Raw genomic sequence first — 23,755 nt, 5'->3', positions numbered from 1 at the left:
TTTTTTTTTTTTTTTGAGACAGTTTCACTCTGTTGCCCAGGCTGGAGGACAGTGGCACTATCTTGGCTCACCGTAACCTCAGCCTCCCAGGTTTGAGCGATTTTCCTGCCTCAGCCTTCCGAGTAGCTGGGACTACAGGTGTCCGCCACCATGCCCAGCTAATTTTGTATTTTCAGTAGAGACAGGGTTTCTCCATGTTGGTCAGGCTGGTCTTGAACTCCCGACCTCAGGTGATCCGCCCCCCTCGGCCTCCCATAGTGCTGGGATTACAGGCATGAGCCACCGTGCCTGGCCAGATAGACCTATTATTCTAAGTGAAGTAACTCAGGAATGGAAAACCAATCATATGTTCTTACTCATAAGCGGGAACTAAGCTATGAAGATGAAAAGGCATGAGAATGACACAATGGGCTTCGCGGACTCAGAGGAAAGGGTGGGAAGGGGGTGAGGGATAAAAGACTACAAATTGGTTTGGTGTATACTGCTTGAGTGATGGGTGCACCAAAATCTCACAAATCACCACTGAAGAATGGACTCATGTAACAAAACACCACCTGTTCCCCGCAAAACCTATGGAAATAATATAAAACAGAGACAGGGTCTATGTTGGTCAGGCTGGTCTCGAACTCCTGGCCTCAACTTATCCTCCTGCTTCAGCCTCCCAAAGTGCCGGGATTACATGCATGAGCAAAGATGCCTGGCCCCTCCACATTTTATAGATGAGGAAAGTAAGGTACAGAGATGCTGAGGAACTAGCGCAAATTTCAACAGCTAGTAAGTGGCTTGGTTAACCCGTCTCTAAATTGAGGACAAAGAGTAACATTTGCCTCATAGGCTTATTGTGAGGAATAAATAGGAAAATATATGTTAAAAACTTGCAGCAGTGTCTGTAAACAATAGCTATTATTACCAACCCTCTCATTTTATAGAAAAAGAAACTGGGACCCGGAGAGGGGGAAGGGCTCAGTTCATGTCACACAGTAATTTCATGGCAACCTGGCTAGAAGTCCTTCTCTCTTCCTTCTTCCTTTTCTTTTCTTTGACGAGATGTCGCTCTGTTGCCCAGGCTGGAGTGTAGTGGTAAGATTTCAGCTCACTATAACCTCTGCCTCCCAGATTCAATCAATTTTGCAGCCTCAGCCTCCTGAGTAACTGGAATTACAGGCGTGTGCCACCACGCCTGGCTAATTTTTGTATTTTTAGTAGAGAAGGGGTTTCACCATGTAGGCCAGTCTGGTCTTGAACTCCTGACCTCAGATGATCTGCCCGCCTCGACCTCCCAAAGTGCTGGGATTACAGGCCTGAGCCACCGTGCCCTGCAAGAGTATAGTTTGAAAAAAACCATATTTCATAGTACTCATATATGTTTTAAATTTAATTTAGAAAAAAAAAAAAACCTTTTCCAGAATACTGTCTACATTAAGTAAACTGAGATGAAATCCTGTTGCCTGGTGGAGCATGTGTTAAAAACCTTACTATCCATTCGGAGGAGCTCTGGGAGAGCTGGGGGAGGAGGAATGAGAAATTGACCCCTTGGGACTCCTCAGGTTTCCTGCTGGAATCTAATTGCCAAGTCCCCACCTTCCTGCAGGGGCGTGGAATCTGTTGACCTGATCCCAGTTAGGTCACGTGTGCCTTCCCCTACGACACACTCACACTCAGTACTGGGCCCAGGGCAGCTGTGGGAGGGGCAGCATCCTAGGCTCAGGCTGGGTCTGTGCCAGTCATTGAGAGAAAGCCTCCCCGACTCCCAGGCTCTACACTGCTGGAAAACTGGAATGGAAGCAGTCGATAGCCATCGGACGAGCTCGCTTGACTTTCTGCCCTCTCTACTCTTGTGTTTATCACAATTTCCTAGACACCTGGGTGTTCTTTTCTTCCAGACATTCATTATTTGGCATCTAATTTCCACAGCCCTTTGGTGCCGGCAGGCATTTGGGTGGTCATTTCTCCTGCTGTTGCTCCTGGCTCCCTGTCCTGCCTAGCCCGGCTCCCATTCCTCCAGCTGTGCAAACAGAGTGGGTCACTCGCTCTGTGGTGGTGCCCCTGAGGCCTTCTGGGTGAACCTCAGGATAGGCACTCCTGGGGGTACTGGAAGATGCCCTATCTCCAGCTCTCTGAGAATTCTGTTTTTTTTTTTTTTTTCGAGATGGAGTCTCGCTCTGTCACCCAGGCTGGAGTACAATGGCGCGATCCCGGCTCACCGCAACCTCTGCCTCCCGCTTTCAACAATCCTCCTGCCTCAGCCTCTCCAGTAGCTGGGACTACAGGCGCCCGCAACCACGCCCAGCCAATTTTTGTATTTTTGGTAGAGATGGGGTTTCACCATGTTGGCCAAGATGGTCTTGATCTCTTGACCTCGTGATCCACCTGCCTTGGCCTCCCAAAGTGCTGGGATTACTGGTGTGAGCCACTGCGCCCTGCCTCTGAGAATTCTTAGAATTGGAAAGCCAGGGTGCCCACTCTGGGTGCTGGGGAGATAGGACCTCTACTCCCTAGGAGCTGCAGGGCATTCGGCAGGGAGCTCACAGAACAGAAGGGAGTTGGGAGTAAGGATGTACTTGGAAAATTCATCAGGCACATAGGAAGATGGGCTAAAATGTAGCTCAAACCTCAGTGCCCTCGAAAGGGGAGGTGAGTTAGGATGTGGGAGCCGCACTATGTTCCCACCTCCAAGGTGCTGGCCCCGTTTACAGTTAAGCTGCACCCCAACCTTGTGTGAGGTGGGGGCGTGATACATTCCACTGCTTGGCCAAGTCTGCCACCTCCCATGGCAAAGGCCTCACCTCATCAAATTCTTCCTGGGACCCAAATACTTCCTGTTCCTTTAGGAGAGGAAAAAGGGGGCCTCTTCTCCGAGAGTCTTTGCTGCTAATGGATATAGCAGACCCTGGCTGGAAACATGGTCTGTGTGAGGAACCATTTCCGCACACTGTGGCAATTTACCAAGTTAGTCAGACCTGGCTATGAAATTGGACTGGGGGGCTGGGTAGCCAGACTGAATTGAATGTTCTCCTTGTTCTCCCTCCCTCTTCCTGTCTCCCTCCTCTCTCTCTCTCTCTCCTTTCTCACTGTCCACACATAGAAAACTCTTATCATAGACAGATATTTTAAAAGGCACCTCCTGCATTCATAGCTCATTATTCAGGATAAAAGAAGCATGGCTAGACACACCCCGAGCGGGGAGGGGAGATGGAACATTTCCAGTTCCTGCATCATGAAGCCCTAACTGTAGCCCTGAACCACCTTGCAGATGTGTGCTTTTGGTCCTGAGGGGGGATTTGCCAGGCCACGATTTGCCCAATGCAAACCCAGTCCCCACTGTGAAGAGAAGTCAAGGCTCACATCCCCCTTGGGTTGGGGAGAGGAGAGGGAGAAACAGGGATGACGGTAGCAGAATAAAATGGGAGGGTAGTCTTTGTCTTCAAAGGGCAGGCCCGAGTAATTAACGATATGATCTCTCCTAGTCCCTGCCTCTCTACTGATTCTTTAATTCCTGGTATTTCTGAGTCACTTGGGGTGGGCTGAGGGGTCAAATACAGCCTGGATCTGTAGAGATTATAAGATTATAAGTGGTTTTAGTGGCCAGCTCAGTTAGTGGCCTCATATCAGATTCCTATCTAACCCCTGTGTCACCAACTCCTGACTTCTTGTGATGTCCCATTCCCTGAACTCTCCTTGGCTCCTGACAGTGGCTTGGTATCCCCTGATCTCCCAAAAATAAGCCCCCAAAACCTTCACCAGTCTGCCAAGCCCTTCCCCTACTCATTTCCCTAGTGCGAAGTTCGGGACTTTTAAAATTCCAATGGTTTGATTTATTAGTATCCCACAGCCTAGTAGTTAAACAAACAAATGGCTAGTTTGTTGAAAATTTAAGGTTAAGAAGAATTTGTGGTCTGCTAGGTCTCCCTACCCCACCCCTCTTAGTTAAAAACTGTCTCACTGAAAGTTCAACCCGGCTGGGAGGATAAGCCAGGGGCCTCTATGGTTTTCACCGCTGGGAGGCACATTTGGGGCATCCAGAAAGGGCTGTTTAGGCCTGGCAGGGAGGAGAGGTGGGGACTGGGATGAGAGGATATTTGTTTGACAAGGGGCCGTTGTCTTTTTTTCTTTCTTTCTTTTTTTTTTTTTTTTTTTGAGACGGAGTGTTGCTCTGTTGCCCAGGCTGCAGTACAGTGGCGCTATCTCGGTTCACTGCAACCTCCACCTCCCCTGGTTCAAGTAATTCTCCTGCCTCAGCCTCCCAGTAGCTGGGATCACAGGTGCCCACCACCATGCCAGCCTAAATTGTGTATGTATACATATATTTGTTTAGTAGAGACAGGGTTTTACAGTGTTGGTCAGGCTGTTCTCGAACTCCTTACCTCAAGTGATCTGCCCGCTTCGGCCTCCCAGAGTGCTGGGCTTACAGACGTGAGCCACCACGCCTGGCCACCGTTGTCCTTTTAAAAAAATTAAGGGCTGGGCACCGTGGCTTATGCCTGTAATCCCAGCACTTTGGGAGGCTGAGGCGGGTGGATCACAAGGTCAGGAGTTCAAGACCAGCCTGGTGAAAATGTTGAAACCCCGTCTCTACTAAAAATACAAAAATTAGCCGGGCGTGGTGGCACGTGCCTGTAATCTCAGCTACTCAGGAGGCTGAGGCAGGAGAATCGCTTGAACCTGGGAGGCAGAGGTTCCAGTGAGCCGAGATAGCACCACTGCACTTCAGCCTGGTGACAGACAGACTCATCTCAAAAGAAAGAAAAAAAAAAAATTAAAACAGCCCTTTAATTTTTATGAAAGAAACTATACATATTACATATTCCACTTAGAAAACGATGAAAACCACACATAAGGTCACCACTCAGAGATAGCCATTGGTAAGAGTATATTGTATTTCCTTTCAGTCTTTTTTTCTAGGCATAGCTATGCCTTTCCATTGCTGCTTGTAACATAATTTCTTTTTCTGACTGTAAAAGCAGTGTATACTCAAGGTAAAATTTCCAAATGACAGAAAAATTGGAAGAATAAAATGAAAATTACCTCAATTCTACTATCTGAGATGACTACTGCTGATCCATTGATATAGTTCCTTTCAGTCTTCTTCATTTAACTGAGATCGTATAGTTCGTCTGCTTCTATATGCTTTTCGCTTTATATTTTATCATGTTCATTTTCTTTCTTTTTTTTTTTTTTTTTGAGGAGGAGTCTCCCTCTGTTGCCCAGGCTGGAGTGCAGTTGCGTGATCTCGGCTCACTGCAACCTCCGCCTCCCAGGTTCAAGTGATTCTCCTGCCTCAATCCCCTCCTGGGACTACAGGTGTGCACCACCATGACCGGCTAATTTTTCTATTTTTAGTAGAGACAGGGTTTCACCATGTTGGCCAGGCTGGTCTCGAACTCCTGACCTCATGATCCATCCGCCTTGACCTCCCAAAGCGCTGGGATTACAGGCGTGAGCCACTATACCTGGCCTATCATGTTCATTTTCCCATGTCAACATGTGTATATCTGAAACGTGATATGTAAGGGCTGCATAGTCAATATGCGAACAGACCATAATTTATCCTTTTGCTTTTCAGGAGAGACAGGTTTGGGCAAGTCCACCCTCATGGACACCCTGTTCAACACCAAGTTCGAAGGGGAGCCAGCCACCCACACACAGCCAGGTGTCCAGCTCCGGTCTAATACTTATGACCTCCAAGAGAGCAACGTGGGGCTAAAGCTCACGATCGTTAGCACAGTTGGCTTTGGGGACCAGATCAACAAAGAGGACAGGTAAGGAAGGCAGTGGGGTGAGGTGGGGAGGTTGGTAGAGGGTCACACGGAGGAGCTCACCATGGGGGTCTTGAAGACAGCACAGATACTGGGCCCTACCCTGTCGTCCCAGAATGGTGTGGGCAGCAGATACCTCCCAAGCATCGGCCCTGTCAAGGGTCCTTGTTTACAGCAACTGCTCCACTCCACTCACTTCACCAAAAGAAGGGTGCCTGTAATATACATGGTTTGGGTCTCAATTCCATGCAACAAACATGTCTTGTGCTCCTACCTTGCGCCAGGTACTGTCGGGCTCCGACCATCTAAAAAGGAACCGCTTAGTTTCTGCCCTTGAGGCACTCACAGGCAAAACTGGTTTTAAGCAAATAATTTCCATGGAGTATAAGATGTTCTGTAAAGAACAGGGTACAACGAGATAAAGGACAAGTTACAATGAGAACACAAGGGTGAGAATGGTCAAGTCCACGTAGGGAGGTCAGGGAAGCCTACCCAAAGGATGTGTGTCCTGAGCTGACTCTTGAAGGACGAACTGTTTTGCCAGGTGGCCAAGGGAAGGGAGAGAGGGACATCTTGGGCAGAGATAAGTGCCTGTGTAAAGGCAAAGTGATGTGCAGGATTCTGGTGTGTTCTAGGAAAGTGCGGCTTGCTCTCTCTGTGTAGTGCAGCTAGACAGAGGCAGAGGCACTGTGAAGCTAATGAAGATTGTACAGGCCCCTTCCAGAACTCTGTAACTAATGTTCAGTCACAAAGTTGTATTGTTTTCCTCAGAGAGCCTTTCAAATTGCGTAAGTGTAAGGGCTGGAAAAACTTGGTTCTGCCTTTGGGCTAGCACTTGGAATAAGCTTGGGGAAAAACAGGGGAGAGGAGGCTGAAGAGGTAAGCAGGTGCCAGATCACAGAGGGATTTACCATCGAGGCCAGAGGTAAAATAGGTGCCGAGATAAGAAAGAGGCGACAGACTTGCTAAATACTGAGTAGGTAAATAACAACAGGACTTGGTGTAGGGTTGTGAAGGCAAAAGAAAAATCTAGAATGAGGCCAAAATTTCTGGCTTTGGAGAGTGGACACGTGGTGGCAATCCATAAGAGAACCAGGGCTCAAAATAATCAGCTCTGTTTGGACATGTTGAGTTTGATCTGTCTGAGAAATACTGAGTTACGTGAGGCAGTTGAACACACAGAGTTGGAGATCACAAGAGGCTAGAAATATGGATTGGGTTATTAAGGTAGAGGTGACATGTCCCAACCATGGACATACGTAAAATCGTCCAGGGATCACAGTAGAGTGAGAAGAACACGGGACTAAAGACGAAAATCTCGGGATGTTAAATCCACAGACGAAGGAAAAGACACCCTGAAAAGGGACTGAACAGGAGTAAGCAGAGAGATAGGAGAGGGGCTAGGAAATATGTTAGGGGGCCAGGCAAGGTGGCTCGTGACTGTAATCCCAGAACTTTGGGAGACTGAGGCATGAAGATCACTTGAAGTCAGGAGTTCAAGATCAGCCTGGCCAACATGGAGAAACCCTGTCTGTACTAAAAATACAAAAATTAGCTGGGTATGGTGGCAGGTGCCTGTAATTCCAGCTACTCTGGAGGCTGAGGTGGGAGAAGCACTTGAGCCTGGGAGGCAGAGGTTGCAGTGAGCTGAGATTGCACCACTGCACTCCAGCCTGGGAGGCAGAACAAGACTCTGTCTCAAAACAAACAAACAAAAAAGATGTGGGGGTTTGAGAATGTGTATGAGTGAAGAGTAGGTGAGGCTCAGAGATGAGGATGTGATAAGGGGTGGGGTCAGGCACCATCTGCATTTAACCAGAAGTCACGTGGTTATCACATGTGTTAATCTCAGAAAGGGCCATTCATCATTTTGAGCAGAGGGTCTTCTTATCGTTTCAGGATTCTTTTGCTTCTTAGAGGAACTTTATGTCAAATTCTTTTATTTCCCCCTTAAAGCTGTAACAGCCACGCTTACTTCCTTATAATGAATAAATATATGTAGCTTCTTCATAATGGAACTGAGTTCTGTTTTGCATTTGAAATTCTAGAAAAAAGACATCTCTACTTTGTTTTTGGTTTTTTTTTTTTTTGAGACGGAGTCACGTTCTATCACCCAGGCTGGAATGCAGTGGCACAATCTTGGCTGACTACAACCTCCGCCTCCCGGGTTCAAGCGATTCTCCTGCCTCAGCCTCTCCAGTAGCTGAAATTAGTCATGCACCACCATACCCCGCTGATTTTTCTGTAATTTTAGTAGAGATGGGGTTTCGCCATGTTGGCCAGGCTGGTCTCGAACTCCTGACCTCAAGTGATCCTCCAACCTCAGCCTTCCAAAAGTGCTGGGATTACAGGCGTGAGCCACTGCATCCGGCCACCTCTGCTTTGTATAGGCATGCTTATTGTGCTATTCTTGTTTGGTTGAGAATATATTAAACTTTGGAGAATGGGGATATTCAGGCCACGATATGAGTACTTAATCTCAGCTGCAGATTGCTCAAAAACTTTAATTAAATTTCTTACAGTTCCTTTAGTTACATACATTCAACATATCTAACATTGGACAATGCCTTGATAATGATGGCTTGGGAGGGCTGAAGAGATACTGCCCCTCAGAGGCAATTCTACTTCCATTATATTTTTAAAATATCCATATTGTTTTTTCCTGATTATAAATATGATACATACTTATAATAAATAAGTAGAAATGAAAAGCCTCCTTGAAATTTCACTGGGGAGCAGGGGTGGAGTAAGCTCCAGGGATCTGTAATAAAAAGCAGTGTTTTCTTCATGCTGTTAGCATAGATATGTCAGTGAAACTGCATTGAAACCAGGCATTAGAATGTCCTGTTTACAAGGGCACGTGCATAAACTGGGAGGAGAAATGAGTAAGGCCGGATACTGTGGAAAGCTACCATTTAAATGATGCTGGAGGCAGGGCACGGTGGCTCAAGCCTGTAATTCCAGCACTTTGGAAGGCCGAGGTGGGCAGATCACTTGAGGCCAGGAGTTCAAGATCAGCCTGGCCAACATGGTGAAATCCCGTCTCTACTAAAAATACAAAAAATTAACTGGCCATGGTGGTGCGTGCCTATAATCCCAGCTACTTGGGAGGCTGAGGCATGAGAATCACTTGAACCCGGAAGGCAGAGGTTGCAGTGAGCCAAGATCATGCCATGGCACTCCAGCCTGGGCGACAGAGTAAGATTCCATTCAAAAAATAAAAATAAAAAAGGATGCTGAAGGTTGGGTGCAGTGGCTCACACCTGTAATCCTAGCACTTTGGGAGGCTGAGATAGGTGGATCATGAGGTCAAGGGATCAAGACCATCTGGCAAACACAGTGAAACCCTGTCTCTAGCAAAAATACAAAAAATTAGCTGGGCGTGGCGGCCAGCACCTGTAGTCCCAGCTACTTGGGAGGCTGAGGCAGGAGAATCACTTGAAACCGGGAGGCGGGGGTTGCAGTGAGCAGAGACTGAGCCACTGCACTCCAGCCTGGGCGACAGAGACAGACTCCATCTAAAAAAAAAAAAAAAAGATGCTGGAGAAAAGGGCATTTAAAGGAGAGACTGAGAAGGACAGGCTTAGAGGGGAGTGCTTAGGAACCTAGGCTTTGGTCTTAGACCTGGATTCAAATCCCATCTTGCCATATTTTTAGCCCAGGGATCTTCAACAAGGTATTTAAATTTTCTATGCCTCAGTTTTCTCATCTGTAAAATGGGGATGATGATGATGATGAAAATAATACCTACCTTAGAGAGTTGTGGTGAAGCACATTTGACATGTGTGGAATATAAAATGCTTAAACACCTGGCACAGAGTAACCACCTCACCTCATAAACTGAAGATATTATGATCATGATTTTTTTTTTTGAGATGAAGTCTAACTCTTGTCACCCAGGCTGGACTGCAATGGTGCAGCTCACTGCAACTTCTGCCTCCCAGGTTCAAGCAGTTCTCCTGCCTCAGCCTCTGGAGTAGCTAGGATTACAGGCACCTGCCACCACACCTGGCTAATTTTTGTATTTTTAGTAGAGATGGGGTTTCACCATGTTGGCCAGGCTGGTCTCGATCTCCTGACCTCAGGCAATCCGCCCACCTTAGCCTCTCAAAGTGCTAGGATTATAGGCATGAGCCACCGTGCCCAGCGGATCATGATTTTTATTGATAGAAGAATCAAGGGAGAGCTGAATCATGCAGCATATGGGAGGGAATGATACATGGTATCCAGGAAGACGAAAACTGAAAAATATTCATTGGGTTTGGTGACATGAAAGTCAGTAATACATTTTGGAATAATAATTCGAGGGGAATTGTGGGTAGAAGCCAGATTACTGTGATTGCTGAGTGAATGGAAAGTAAGGATGTAAAGGCATCGGAATAGCAAAAAGAGCAACGGAAGAGAAAAGTCAGTCTAAGACCAGATTCCTGCTCGTATGGAAATTTAGCATATGTAAGTTAGCAGGGGAAGAATGGACTATTCAAGGGATGATTCTGGGAAAATAGTCCATCTATTTAGGAAAAAAATAAAACGAGACCCTCTCACACAAACACCATTCACAAAAATAGATTCCCATTGGACTAAAAACAGATTCTAAAAATATAAGGAGAAAACATCAGAGAATATTTTTATAACTTTGGGGGTAGAGAAGCCTTTTCTAATCATAACGCAAAATTCAAAAGTCACAGAAGAAAAGACTGATGGATTTAAATTCATTAAAATAAAAAACCCTTTTGTATTGAAAGATACCGTAAACAAAAGTAAAAACAAGCTACAGATGGGGAGAAGATATTTGCAGCCCAAATAACAGACAAAGGATTCTCTAAAATGGAAAAAGAGCTTCTACAGTTCAACGAGAAATAAACAGATAATTTACAGAAGGGGAAATACAAATGTCCAATCAACATGTGAAATGCTCATTCAACTTCCCCAGTAATTAGAGAAATGCAAAATGAAACAATGAAATATTTTTTATTCATCAGATTTGCAAAAACTAAAAGATGGTATAATATCCACTAACACAAGGTAATTTCATTCATGTTGATGGGACTGTAAATTGATACAGACTTTTTGGAGGGCAAATTTGGCAGCATCTATTAAAATTTTAAATGTGAATAATTTATGACCCAGCATCTCCACCTTTAAGTATACAGCCTAGAGAAACAGTTGTACATACTCGTCAGAAGCATACAGAAAGCATGTTCACTGCAGCTTTGGTTATTGAATGAAAAACAATTTAAACAGTCTAAGCTGGTGAGGTGGCTCATGCCTGTAATCCCAGTACTTTGGGAGACCGAGGTGGACGGATCACCTGAGGTCGGGAGTTCGAGACCAGCCTGACCAACATGGGGAAACCTGGTCTCTACTAAAAATACAAAATTAGCCGGGAGTGGTGGCGCATGCCTGTAATCCCAGCTACTTGGGAGGCAGGAGAATCGCTTGAACCTGGGAGGCGGAAGTTGTGGTGAGCCGAGATCGTGCCATTGCATTTCAGCCTGGGTGACAGAGTGAGACCCTGTCTCAAAAAAAAAAAAAAAGTCTAAATTTCGACCAACAGAGCAATTAAATAAACTATGGAATTACCATACCATGGAATTGTGCTTGGCAGTTTAATAGAATGAGGTAAATCAATATATACTCACATGACTAGATCTCCAGGATATCTTGTGAAGTGAAAAAAAAGAAGCTGCAGAATGATCATGATGCCATGTGTGTAAATCTGCCCCCCCCCAATAAAACCACAAACATTTCTCTCTATTTATGCGCGTAAATGCATAGAAAAAGGTCTGGAAAGATAATCAGCAAGTTGAAAATAAAGGTTTTCTGTGAGGAAGACAGAATAGGTATTCTTGCATAAATAAATTTAGGCCAGGCACGGTGGCTCATACCTGTAATCCCAGCACTTTGTGGGACCAAGGTTGGAGGATCACTTGAGCCTAAAAGTTCAGGACCACCCTGGGTAACGTAAGGAGACCCTGTCTCTACAAAAGAATTAAAAATTAGCCAGGTGGGGTGGTGTGCGCCTGTAGTCCCAGCTACTCAGAAGGCTGAGGCAGGAGAATACAGCTCACGAGTTAAAGGTCACAGTGAGCTGTGATCATGCCATTGTTCTACAGCCTGGGCAACAGAGCGAGGCCTCTTCTCTAAAAAACAGATAAAAAAGAAAGCTTGTCTGAGCTGGGAGAAATACACAAGGCCATGTTTAGAGGGGGACAAGGAGGTCAGGGGCAACTCTTGAGGATGGGAGACATCATGAGGGCTTGAACAGAAAGAGAAGCTTTGAGGAGAGGAGGGGCAGATTTGAGAAAAAGAATCCACAAGACTGAGAATCAAGTTGCTGTGGGAACCTAGTCCATTTTATAAACTACTAAATGTCTACTGTGTGACAAGCACAGTGTGAGGTGCCAGAGATACAAGAAATAAGGCACTTTTTTTGAGACACAATCTCACTCTGTTGCCCAGGCTAGAGTGCAGTAGTGCAATCTTGGCTCACTGCAACCTCCGCCACCCGGGTTCAAGCAGTTCTCCTGCCTCGGCCTCCCGAGTAGCTGTGACTACAGGCACACACCACCACACCTGGCTAATTTTTGTATTTTTATTAGAGACAGGGGTTTCGCCATGTTGGCTGGGTTGGTCTCGAACTCCACCTGCCTCAGCCTCTCAAAGTTCTGGGATTACAGGTGTGAGCCATGGCAGCGGCCTCCATGTTTTCCTTATCTAGTCATCAGTTGATGGACATTTGGGTCGTTTCCACCTTTGGGCTACTGCGAATAGTTTACTCACACTGGGTTCACCAAGCCCCACCTCCCTGGCCTTTTTCCTATTGCTCAAACCTGTCAGACTGGTTTGTGCGTCAGGACCATCCTCACATTTGTTATTTCCTCTGCCTGCAATGCTTTTCACCCAGATATCTCCTCTCTCATCCTCATCCTTGCGGCTCAAATGTCTCACCCTTAGAGAAGCCTTCCCTGATCACTGTATTTAAAGTAGTTAAACCCTCAATCACATGTATATCCCATTACCCTATTGGAGGATCTTCATAGTACATATCATTATCCGAAATGAATAAGAATTATTGTCTAGACCAGGGGTTACTTTGTGTCGTTGGCCCCGTTAGCAATCTAGTGAGGCCTATGGGCTTGTTCTCAAAAGAATGTTTTTAACTGCCTAAAATATACCAGTTATACCAAAAATACGGTTAGTAAAATATTTAAAAATTGTGACTTAGTAATCCACGTGCTTCTCTATCAATTCTGGAATAATATCTATATGCAGGCTTAATAATGATCAGAATTTGGATGTCATAATGAGTATAAATGCTATTCTGAGCTATTTGCAACAACTGGAATGGGAAATGATGATATCAGTGATTTCTATTGGTTATGAAATCACAGGTACTGCTAACATTACTATAGATTGTTATCTACGTTCATAGCTGAAGAAACGTCAGTTAGAGATTAGTGAAAAAGATGTATTTTTTCCCCTATCCAAGTTCGCAGATCCTCTGAATTCTGTTCTTAGATCCCAGGAGGTCCCTGTGTTAAGAATGCCTGTCTTGAAATGTGATGGGGAGGGATGGAGTCTGTTGGAGCTGGTTTTGGTCGAAGATGGAGGAGATCACAGTGAGCAAGGGAATCAAGAGCTAGAAGAAAGCTGTCCTCTCTGCCCTTCCATGGGACTTGGGTGTGGAGATGAAGAAATTTCCAGTTGAGAAGGACATGAGAAAAGCAGCATCTTTGAACGATAGTCGGGTGTCACTTAGAAGAAGGAAGCAGTTTGGGAGGAGGTAGCCTGTAAGAGTAAGGAATTTTGATTAGCCAGGTGTGGTGGGCGCCTGTAATCCCAGCTACTCAGGAGGCTGAGGCAGCAGAATTGCTTGAACTTGGGAGGCAGAGGTTGCAATGAGCCGAGGTGGCGCCATTGCAGCAACAAGAGCAAGACTCCGTCTCAAAAAAAAAAAAAAAAAAAAAAGGAGTAAGGGATTTTGTTTACCACCCACTGGAATCCAGTGAGCAGCACAACAGAATGTGGGGGAGAGGTGGCCACCTCGGACGGCGGGAAGATGAGTCGCTGGGACCCCGGGGTGGAGGGAACACAGAGCAGCAGAGGAAACTTTACTATGTTCCAGACAGCAGGCTAGACATGGAGGATACAGAGATGAATAAGACAGAGATAAGTCACCCATTTAAGATTCATCTACACCAAATCCTGGAGGCTGATTGGCTTGTTTGGCTAGTCTGATCCATGTACATCTTGAGAGCTTCTGAGAGCCAGAGGGAATTGCAGTAAGACAGGCACAGTGTATCACTCAAGATATTGGGGCCGGGGGTCGGGAGCCAAAAAATGTACTTTTTAGCTTTATTTTATTTCCTCTTTTGATTCCTTCTGCAAAGCAAAAAAATAAAGTAAAAAAAAAAAAGTTATGTAATGGAGAAAAAAATGAAGCTGTGCCATGATCAACTATTTCGAATCAGCAAATCATCCAAAAATTAATTTGAAAGGCCTAGGGGATACATCCTCCACCCTCACTCCAAACTCGTCAGGAACCTTCTAAGGATCTTTGCAACCAAGAGATTCTTTGATGCGATTGCCCTTCAGAACAGTGGCTCAGAGGGATCAAAGAAAGAAAAAAAGGACTATGTTTTTAGATTTTTCTCTAGGGCTCTGGAGGCGGAGGTTGCAGTAAGTGGAGATCGTGCCACTGCAGTCCTGCCTAGATGACAGGGCAAAATTCCATCCAAAAAGAAAGATTTTTCTCTGGGGCTCCAGAGATAGCCTGCACCTGGATCTCTGCTCTGGCTGCAGCTCTTAGAATCTAGGATCCTGTGATTATTTTTTAAAAGGCTACTTCCCCCTTTTCTACTAGGGTGATCTTTGAAAAAGTCTCAGGCTGGGAGCTTCTGCAGGTGGGAGGCATTGGCTGGGCCCAGCTCCTCCTTTGATCATCATGTTCCCTTCTAGCAGCGGTATCTGAAAACTCCCTGCCCTGGGCCCACATGACAAGCCTCTTCTAGCCTGAAAAGAGGCAGCCCCTCAGCCAGAGAGGCAGCAGACAGACAGGGGAGATGAGAACAAGAGGCAGGGCTGGCTAAGCTGTCCTAGTTAGAGAAGCAAGAGGCTGTAGGGGTGATGGGGACAAATTGGGAGGGGACTGGGACAGAGAGAAGGGGAAGTTTCTTAGAGATGACCAAGACACAGAGACATAGAGGGCTGACTGTTGTTTAGGAAGCCTTGGCGGCTGGGCGTGGTGGCTCACACCTGTAATCTCAGCACTTTGGGAGGTCCAGGTGGGTGGATCACGAAGTCAGGAGTTCAAGTCCAGTCTGGCCAATGTGGTGAAACCGTGTCTCTACTAAAGATACAAAAGTAGCTGGGTGTGATGGCGCGTGCCTGTAGTCCCGGCTACCCAGGAGGCTGAGGCAGGGGAATTGCTTGAACCTGGGAGGCGGAGGTTGCAGTGAGCCAAGATTGTGCCACTGCACTCCAGCCTGGTGACAGAGCAAGACTCTGTCTCAAAAAAAAGAAGAAGAAGAAGGCTTGGCAAGACTTGGGGGCCAGCTAGAGGAGCCGTGCATGGAGACTCAGTGAGCTGGTTGAGTCTGTGTCCATGTGTGGAGGGTGTGGTGGGGAATAGCTTTACCAGATTTTGCCTGAATACTTAGATTTATTTCCTTCATTCCTTCCTTCTTTCTTTTCTCTTTTCTTCTCTTCTCTTTTCTTTTCTTTCAGATAAAGTCTCACTCTGTTGTCCAGACTGGAGTGCAGTGGTGTGATCTCCACTTACTGCAACCCCTGCCTCCTGGGTTTCAGTGTTGCTCATGCCTCAGCCTCCCGAGTAGCTGGGATTCAGGCATATGCCACCATGCCCAACTAATTTTTGTATTTTTACTAAAGACGAGGTTTTGCCATGCTGCCCAGGCTGGTCTCCAACTCCTGAGCTCAGGTGATCTGACTGCCTCAGCCTCCCAAAGTGCTGGGATTACAGCCATGAACTGCCGCACCTGACCTGAATACTTAGATTTTAAAGTCACTACCTTGGTAGAAATGAGAATCAGAAGAATATCTTGACCTTGGGGGAGCCAAATGGGGAGCTCCACTAATCCTACTGAGAATGAGAAGCCCTGAGTGTTCTCACAAGATTGCCCAGCAGGGGGCCAAAGAGAGGTCTTGCTACCCACTGTGTACCCAGCTCCCATCTAGGCACTGTAGGGGAGATAAAGGAAGCAAAGACACGAGCCCAGCTTGGAGGAAATCAGCCCCGCTACAGATACAGCCAGTGAGCTCCATGCTGCGTTGGGGCCTCCTGAGGGACACAGAATTGCCCTTCACAGGCCCTGCCCTTCAGGAAGACACAGCCTATTTGAGAGAATCCTTGCAAAGCAACAATAAGCAATTGAGCCAGTTGTGGTGGTTCACGCCTGTAATCCCAGCACTTTGGGAGGCTGATGCAGAAGAATCGATTGAACCCAGGCAGCAGAGGTTGCAGTGAGCCAAGATTGCTCCATTGCACTCCAGCCTGGGCAGCAGAACAAGACTCTGTCTCAAAAAAAAAAGGCAGTTGAATGCCATTTTTTGTTATGCCCATGGCTTGCAGAAGGGCTTTCTGGCATAAGTGGGGAAGGTTGTAGGAAGGAAGAGGGCATTAAGCTGAGCCCTGAGGTCTGGGAGGGCAGAATTGGGATGAGGAGAGAGAAAGGGGCATTCTGGTGAAGGTGAACAGATGGGCATAGGTTTGGCTCATGTAGGGACTGAGAAGGTGGCCAGGGTGACAAGATCGGAGGCCCCCTGAAGGGAGATGGAGAAATGCAGCTGGATGGGAGAGAGTCAAGATTACAGAGGGCATCTGAAACTTCCAAAAGGGACAGTGTCAAGATCCAAGTTTTTGACGGGGTCCGCCTCTGTCCCTGCTTTCCCTTTTAGCTACAAACCCATCGTGGAATTCATTGACGCACAATTCGAGGCCTACCTGCAGGAAGAGCTGAAGATCCGAAGAGTGCTGCACACCTACCATGACTCCCGAATTCACGTCTGCTTGTATTTCATTGCCCCCACGGGTCATTCCCTGAAGTCTCTGGACCTAGTGACTATGAAGAAGCTGGACAGTAAGGTATAGGAGGCAGGGGTGGGGATGGCGGGGGGCTCACTCTTACTGATCTCTTGTGCAAAGTAAGTGTGGGTTTCCGGGAGAGATTTGTGGCATCCTCATCCTCTTTCTCATTCCCTGTCCCTCCATAAAGATGGTGTTACGGACCCAGCACCAGCATCATACGCTTTGTGATCTAAGCCCTGAGTTGTCTTTCTGCCCTGATCCCTCTGGGGAATAGCAAGACGGCTCCCTGGGTCTAGGGGCAAAAGCCTTGGCAATAGAAAGCTGTTTTTTCTTTGCCCCAATGTTAACTGGCTAGAATCAAACATGCAAACTTGACTTTGAAAGTTATCATTCTGGACCGGGCATGCTGGCTCACGCCTGCAATCCCAGCACTTTGGGAGGCTGAGGCAGGCGGATCACACGGTCAGGAGTTCAAGAGCAGCCTGACCAACATAGTGAAACCATGTCTCTACTAAAAATACAAAAATTAGCCAGGCATGGTGGTGGGCGCCTGTAATCCCAGCTCCTCGGGAGGCTGAGGCAGGAGAATTGCTTGAACCTGGGAGGTGGAGGTTGCAGTGAGCCAAGGTCGTGCCATTGCACTCCAGCCTGGGCAACAAGAGTGAAACTCCATCTCAAAAAAAAAGTTTTCATTCTTACTGTCAATAATTACTTTTATGATTCCAGCTAACATTAAAACCCTCGTTATATGCCAACCCCGTGAAGTACACATTATTGTTATCCTTATTTTACAGAAGAGAAAACTGAGGCTCTGAGAGGTTAAATGACTTGCTCATTGTCATATCACTAGCTGCTGTAGAGTGCAGATTCTGTGACACTCAAATCTGTGACCCCATGTCATAATGCTTCCATGCCCGAGAAAGATGGCTGTGGAAATCAGGCATTGTCTTGCTTTAAGAAAAACTTAAAAATGCAAATTCTACACCACGTATAAATTAGATAATGATTCTTCTTGTTAGAGGATTATTTGCTGTACAAAAGAATTGACCACAGGATTCTTCAAAAAGACTAATTACATTTTTGCTACTATTTAATGTGTGCCAGATGCTGTGATGAGTACTTTATATGCATTATTTTATTTTGTCCTTCCAATAGGCCGGTGGTGAGTTCTATTATTATTCCCATTTCACTCATGATGAAACTGAGGGGTAGAAAGTCAAGTCACTTGCTCAACCTGAGACAGCTTGAAATGGGTCTGGGATTTGGACCTAGCTCTGACTCCATGCTTTTTTATTTTACAAAAATCGAATTTAGGCTGGGTGTGGTGGCGCACGCCTGTAATCCCAGCACTTTGGGAGGCTGAGGAGGGCGGATCACTTGAGGTTAGGAGTTTGAGACCAGCCTGACCAACATGACAAAACCCTGTCTCTACTAAAAATACAAAAATTAGCTGGGCATGGTGGTGTGCACCTGTAATCCCAGCTACTGGGGAGGCTGAGGCAGGAAAATCGCTTGAACCTGGGAGGTGGAGGTTGCAATGAGCTGGAATCGCACCACTGCACTCTAGCCTGAGTGACAGAACAAGACTTCCCATCAAAAAAAAAAAAAAAAATGAATTTACATGCAGCCATTTAGTAGGACATCCACTTTAAAACTGAATTTCAGTTCTCATCAGAATAGGAGCAATTTTTCATTTTTCACAGTAATGGGCTCATGGCCCATGAATAAAAGGCTGCTCTTGAAATGTGGCCATGCCCTGCATGTCCTGTATAGGGGCAGTGGTGAACCACATGGCTGCAGGCCTGGTGGATGGGCTGGGTTAAGCCTTTGATACATAGTTTTTTTTGAGATAAAGTTTCACTTGTCGCCCAGGCTGGAGTGCAATGGCGCGATCTCGGCTCACCACAACCTCTGCCTCCTGGGTTCCAAATATTCTCCTGCCTCAGCCTCCTGAATAGCTGGGATTATAGGCATGTGCCACCATGCCCAGCTAATTTTGTATTATTAGTAGAGATGGGCTTTCTCCATGTTGGTCAGGCTGGTCTCGAACCCCTGACCTCAGGTAATTTGCCCGCCTTGGCCTCCCAAAGTGCTGGGATTACAGGCGTGAGATATGTTTATAGTGTGCCAGTGGGGACTTGGTGAAAGTGCCAAGGAGAAGAGGCTCTGCCTGCTGTTTCATCTTGGCAAGGGCTTTGATCCCTTTCTCCCTGAAAGACTTCAAGGGAGGGGCCTACAAGGTTCAGTCTTTCTTTGACTCAGCACCTGTGTGATATCAGCCTTCAGAGGCCCTCCTAAGCCAAAGTGCAAAGGAGGCAGGATTTATCTTCCCTGTCTAGAGCTCCCAGACTCCCCTTTCAGAGCCCAGGGCCTGAGTGCCACCTATGTCCCCCTTGGAGTCTACTGGCAGGAATGACTGTCCTCCCCGTGTCAACCAGACCTTAGCGTGCTCTGTCTCACAAAGACATGTGTATTTCAAGTTTCTTTGCCTTCTTGCAGTAAAAGCCTTGTCCCTTCTTGGAGGAATTTCAAGGATTAGGGTTTAGGTGGATTGAACTTTTGGTTTGTATTAGGCCTTTCTCCTGATGCCTGAAATTGGGCATTTATACTTGCTTTTCTTTTCTTTTCTTTTTTTTTTTTTAATTTAAGACAGATAACAGGAAACAATATACTTGCTTTTCTTACTCAGAAATTAATCATGAGACTCAGGCAGTATACCTCTTTTTGCATAAGTCTCAGATCAAATTGTAACTAGAGGTTCTTCCTCACCTGAGTTGGTTATTCAGTGTCTGCTGCCAGAAAGGGAGCCAGGTGTGCGTCCTCGCTGAGCACCGTCCCTGCTGCTTTTCCCTGCCATCTCATGTGGGTCCACATCACACCTGGCTGGGGCTAGCCTGGACCTGATGGGTTGGCACAATTTACTGGTAGCAAGGAGGAGCCACCTCTCTCCTGTCAGCCACAGATTCCCAGCTGTCACCTTTTTGCTTCAAATCTCCCAAGCAGTAACCTTGATACCAAGATACCACACAGCTCATCAACTTGGATCTGAACTGATAGACAGCTCATGCTTAACACTAGGGAGGCCGGGCGCGGTAGCTCACGCCTGTATTTCCCAGCACTTTGGGAGGCTGAGGCAGGTGGATCATCTGAGGTCAGGAGTTTGAGACCAGCCTGGCCAACATGGAAAAAACCCATCTCTACTAAAAATACAAAAAAAATTAGCTGGGCATTGTGGCGGTCACCTGTAATCCCAGCTACTCAGGAGGCTGAGGCAAGAGAATCGCTTGAACCCAGTAGGCGGAGGTTGCAGTGAGCCAATGTTGCGCCATTGCATTCCAGCCTGGGTGACAGAGCGGGACTCCATCTCCAGAAAAGAACAGAAGAGAGAGGAGGGTGAGGAGAGGGGAGGGGACGGGATGGGAGGAGAGGAGAGGGGAGGGGAGGACAAGACAAGACACTTAGTAATAAGGCTGAGTTTGGATTTGAATCCCAGTTCTCCAGTTCTGCTACTTACCTGCTTTGTGGCCTTGGACAAGTTACTTAACCTCTCTATGCCTCAGTTTCTCATTGGCAAAATTGTACTAATAATACCTCCTGGAGGGGTTATCATCAGAATGAATTGTGCTAATTTATGTAAACCACTTAGTTCAGTGCCCAGAACATAGTTAATACTTGCTGTTTATTATATTGTCATTTGGCTACAGAAGTGGCCAGCCCTAGACTGCGGGGCTGAGCGGCTCCCTCTGGCAGCTGGTGGAAGTCCTAGGTCATGCTGCTGTCAGTTGCAGTTTACTAACAATGACCCCACTTTGCTCCTCCTCTTCCCAGGTGAACATCATCCCTATCATTGCCAAAGCAGATGCCATTTCGAAGAGTGAGCTAACAAAGTTCAAAATCAAAATCACCAGCGAGCTTGTCAGCAATGGAGTCCAGATCTATCAGTTTCCTACAGATGATGAGTCGGTGGCAGAGATCAACGGAACCATGAACGTGAGTGGGAGCACAGGGGTTCAACTCCCTGGCCATTTGTTCTTTATCATGATTATCATTATTTTGTTTTAGAGACAGAATCTTGCTCTGTTGCCGGGGCTAGAGTGCAGTGGTGTGATCACAGCTCATTGCAGCCTCAAACTCCTGGGCTCAAGGGATCCTCCCACCTCAGCCTCCCGAATAGCTGGGGTTACAGGTGCATTCACGATTCCTGGCTGGCTAATGTTTCAATGTTTCATAGAGACTGGGTCTTGCTATGTTGCTCAGGCTGGTCTTGAAGCCCGGGGCTCAAGCGATCCTCCTATGTCAGCCTCCCAAAGTACTGGGATTACAAGTGTGAGCCACCATGCTGACCCCTTCATTATTATTACTTTACCAAATAGCAGCAAAACATCTTCACCATCCATCTTAGTGTAGTAAACTCTTTTTTTTCCTTTTCCTTTTTTTTTGAGATAGGATCTCATTCCATTGCCCAGGCTGGAGTGCAGTGGTCCAATCTCAGCTCACTGCAACCTCTGCCTCTTGGGTTCAAATGCCAACTATAATCCCAGCTACTCAGGGGGCTGAGGCATGAGAATTAGTCACCATGCCCAGCTATTTTTTTTTCTTTCTCTTTTTAGCAGAGACAGGGTTTCACTGTGTTGGCCAGGCTGGTCTTGAACTCCTAGGCTCAAGCGATCTGCCCCCCTCCCAAAATGCTGGGATTACAGGAGTGAGCAAATGTGCCCAGCCAAGTCAACTCTTGATTATCTAAGTCTCAGGTATTTGTGAGACAGAATCCAGAACCAAAACAGCTCCTTTCTCCTAGTAGTGGCTGCCGCAAATCCTCCAAGATGCTGAGATTAATAGCCAGAAACTGAGGGAAAGGGAAGGCCAACTCCGGGAAGAATGTGTGGCAGGGCCTTCAGACCTCTCCTTCCACCCACCTCCTTGATGCTGCTCTGGTCTGGGACAGGCAGACCCCATGGGACTGTATGAAAGGCGGACAGTCTTTGTCTCAGACCAAAGCAACACCAGAACAATTGATGCTGTGAAAGAAGCAAAGGCTGAAAAAGTTGGCTGGCTTTGGGGTCCCAGGAATATTCAGTGCTGAGATTATCAAGCCCTCTGGCCCTGGGAGGATAAATGATCTAAGCCCACAACGTTGCTGGTGACTAGAGAGATTTTATTTACTTATTTATTTATTTATTTATTTATTTTGAGATGGAGTCTTGCTCTGTCACCAGGCTGGAGTGCAGTGGTGAGATCTCAGCTCACTGCAACCTCCGCCTCCCGCGTTCAAGCTATTCTCTTGCCTCAGCCTCCCAAGTAGCTGGGACTACAGGTGCGTGCCACCACACCCAGCTAAATTTTGTATTTTTAGTAGAGATAAGGTTTCACCATGTTGGCGAGGATGATCTTGATCTCTTGACCTCGTGATCCGCCCACCTCGGCCTCCCATAGTGCTGGGATTACATGTGTGAGCCACGGTGCCTGGCCTATTTATTTATTTATTTATTTGTGAGACAGAGTCTCACTCCGTTGCCCAGGCTGGAGTGCAGTGGTGCAATCCTGGCTCACTGCAACCTCTGCCTCCCAGGTTCAAGTGATTCTCCTGCCTCAGTCTGTCAACTAGCTGGGATTATAGGTGGCTGGCTAATTTTGTGTTTTTAGTAGAGACGGGGTTTCACCACATTAGCCAGGCTGGTCTCAAACTCCTAACCTCAGGTGATCCACCTGCCTCAGCCTCCCAAAGTCCTGGGATTACAGGCATGAGCCACTGTGCCCAGCCAAGAGATGTTATTTTTAAATATCAGGGTTGGCTGGGTGCGGTGGCTCATGCCTGTAATTCCATCACTTTGGGAAGCTGAGGCGGGTGGATCATCTGAGGTCAGGAGTTCGAGACCAACCTGGCCAACATGGCAAAACCCCGTCTCTACTAAAAAAATAAAAAAATTAGCCAGGCGTGGTGGTGTACGTCTATAATCCCAGCTACTTGGGAAGCTGAAGCAGAGAGAATTGCTTGAACCTGGGAGCCAGAGTTTGCAGTGAGCCAAGATTACACCATTGTACTCCAGCCCAGGCGACACAGCGAGACTCCATCTGAAAAAAAAAAAAAAAAAAAAAAAAAAAAAAAAAAAAAAAAAAAAAAAATCAGTGTTTTCTTTGCTTTATTAAGTGTGAATGAATCAAAACAAAAACCCTTGCCATCTTTCCTCTCTTCCCCCACTTTTCCCTACTAGGGGAATGAGTAATAAAGAAGGCAGAGAGGCAAATTTGCTTCCTTCCAATGTGTTGATGGTGTTGCTGTGAAATCTTCAATGTTGTGATTTCAAGGAGACAGCTAATAGCTTTCAGAAAGCCTCTGCTTTGGGAACAGATTTCTTTTTTGCTGTTGAGTGGCATCAGGTTTTCCTAATGACATAATGCCTGGGTATAGCCAAACTCAGGAAAGCCTTGTAATAAAAGCCATTTTTAGCAAACTTTCCTGCTGCCGCTGCCCTCTAAGTTATCATTACAGCATCAGCTGCCACCTCCTATGAATTGGCCAACAAATTAGCATAGCAGGGCAGCAAGCCATTGTCTCACCTGGCTTCCTGTCCATCAGTACACCCGAGATGTGTTTGTTATTAGAAGTCCATCAACTTCTTAGGCAAATCTAGCTCAAGGGCAAGGCCATCTGGAGCTTGGTAGGTAGAGATAGATCTTCTCTGACCAGCCATGGGCATGGAAAAAATATAAAAGATTAGCGCTTGTTCTCTCGAGAAGTCAAGGCATTTGGATGGAAACTAGGCTCTATTATGAAGAGACAGCCTAGTTTGCAGAAAAATGGGAGCCTCGAGAGAAGTGTTGTTTGGGTGTCACCGGCACTGATGCCTGGAAGCGGCTAGTCACATCAGGACATCAGTCCCCATGGAGATCTTCTGAACGCTGATGCCCTAAGTCACTAAGCAGCTTTCAGGCTTGTCGTTTGCTTTGC

At 46.6% G+C, this 23,755-nt stretch overlaps 1 protein-coding gene across 13 annotated transcripts in view; it reads left to right on the top strand.

The window, feature by feature from the left end:
* Positions 1-23,755, top strand: part of SEPTIN6 (septin 6) — an 84,396-nt gene that overhangs the window by 24,180 nt on the left and 36,461 nt on the right. For all 13 annotated transcript variants that reach the window (XM_032258373.1, XM_032258372.1, XM_032258374.1 and 10 more), the window contains exons 3-5: positions 5,564-5,759; positions 16,677-16,863; positions 20,635-20,796. In XM_032258373.1, coding sequence (XP_032114264.1) covers positions 5,564-5,759; positions 16,677-16,863; positions 20,635-20,796 — 545 coding nt within the window. The remainder of the gene's footprint in view (positions 1-5,563; positions 5,760-16,676; positions 16,864-20,634; positions 20,797-23,755) is intronic.

The sequence above is a fragment of the Sapajus apella genome, unplaced genomic scaffold (genome assembly GCF_009761245.1).
Source record: "Sapajus apella isolate SASKATOON/1434 unplaced genomic scaffold, GSC_monkey_1.0 scaffold102, whole genome shotgun sequence".
NCBI classification, from domain to species: Eukaryota; Metazoa; Chordata; class Mammalia; order Primates; family Cebidae; genus Sapajus; species Sapajus apella.
This window is presented reverse-complemented; position numbering and strand designations above follow the sequence as displayed.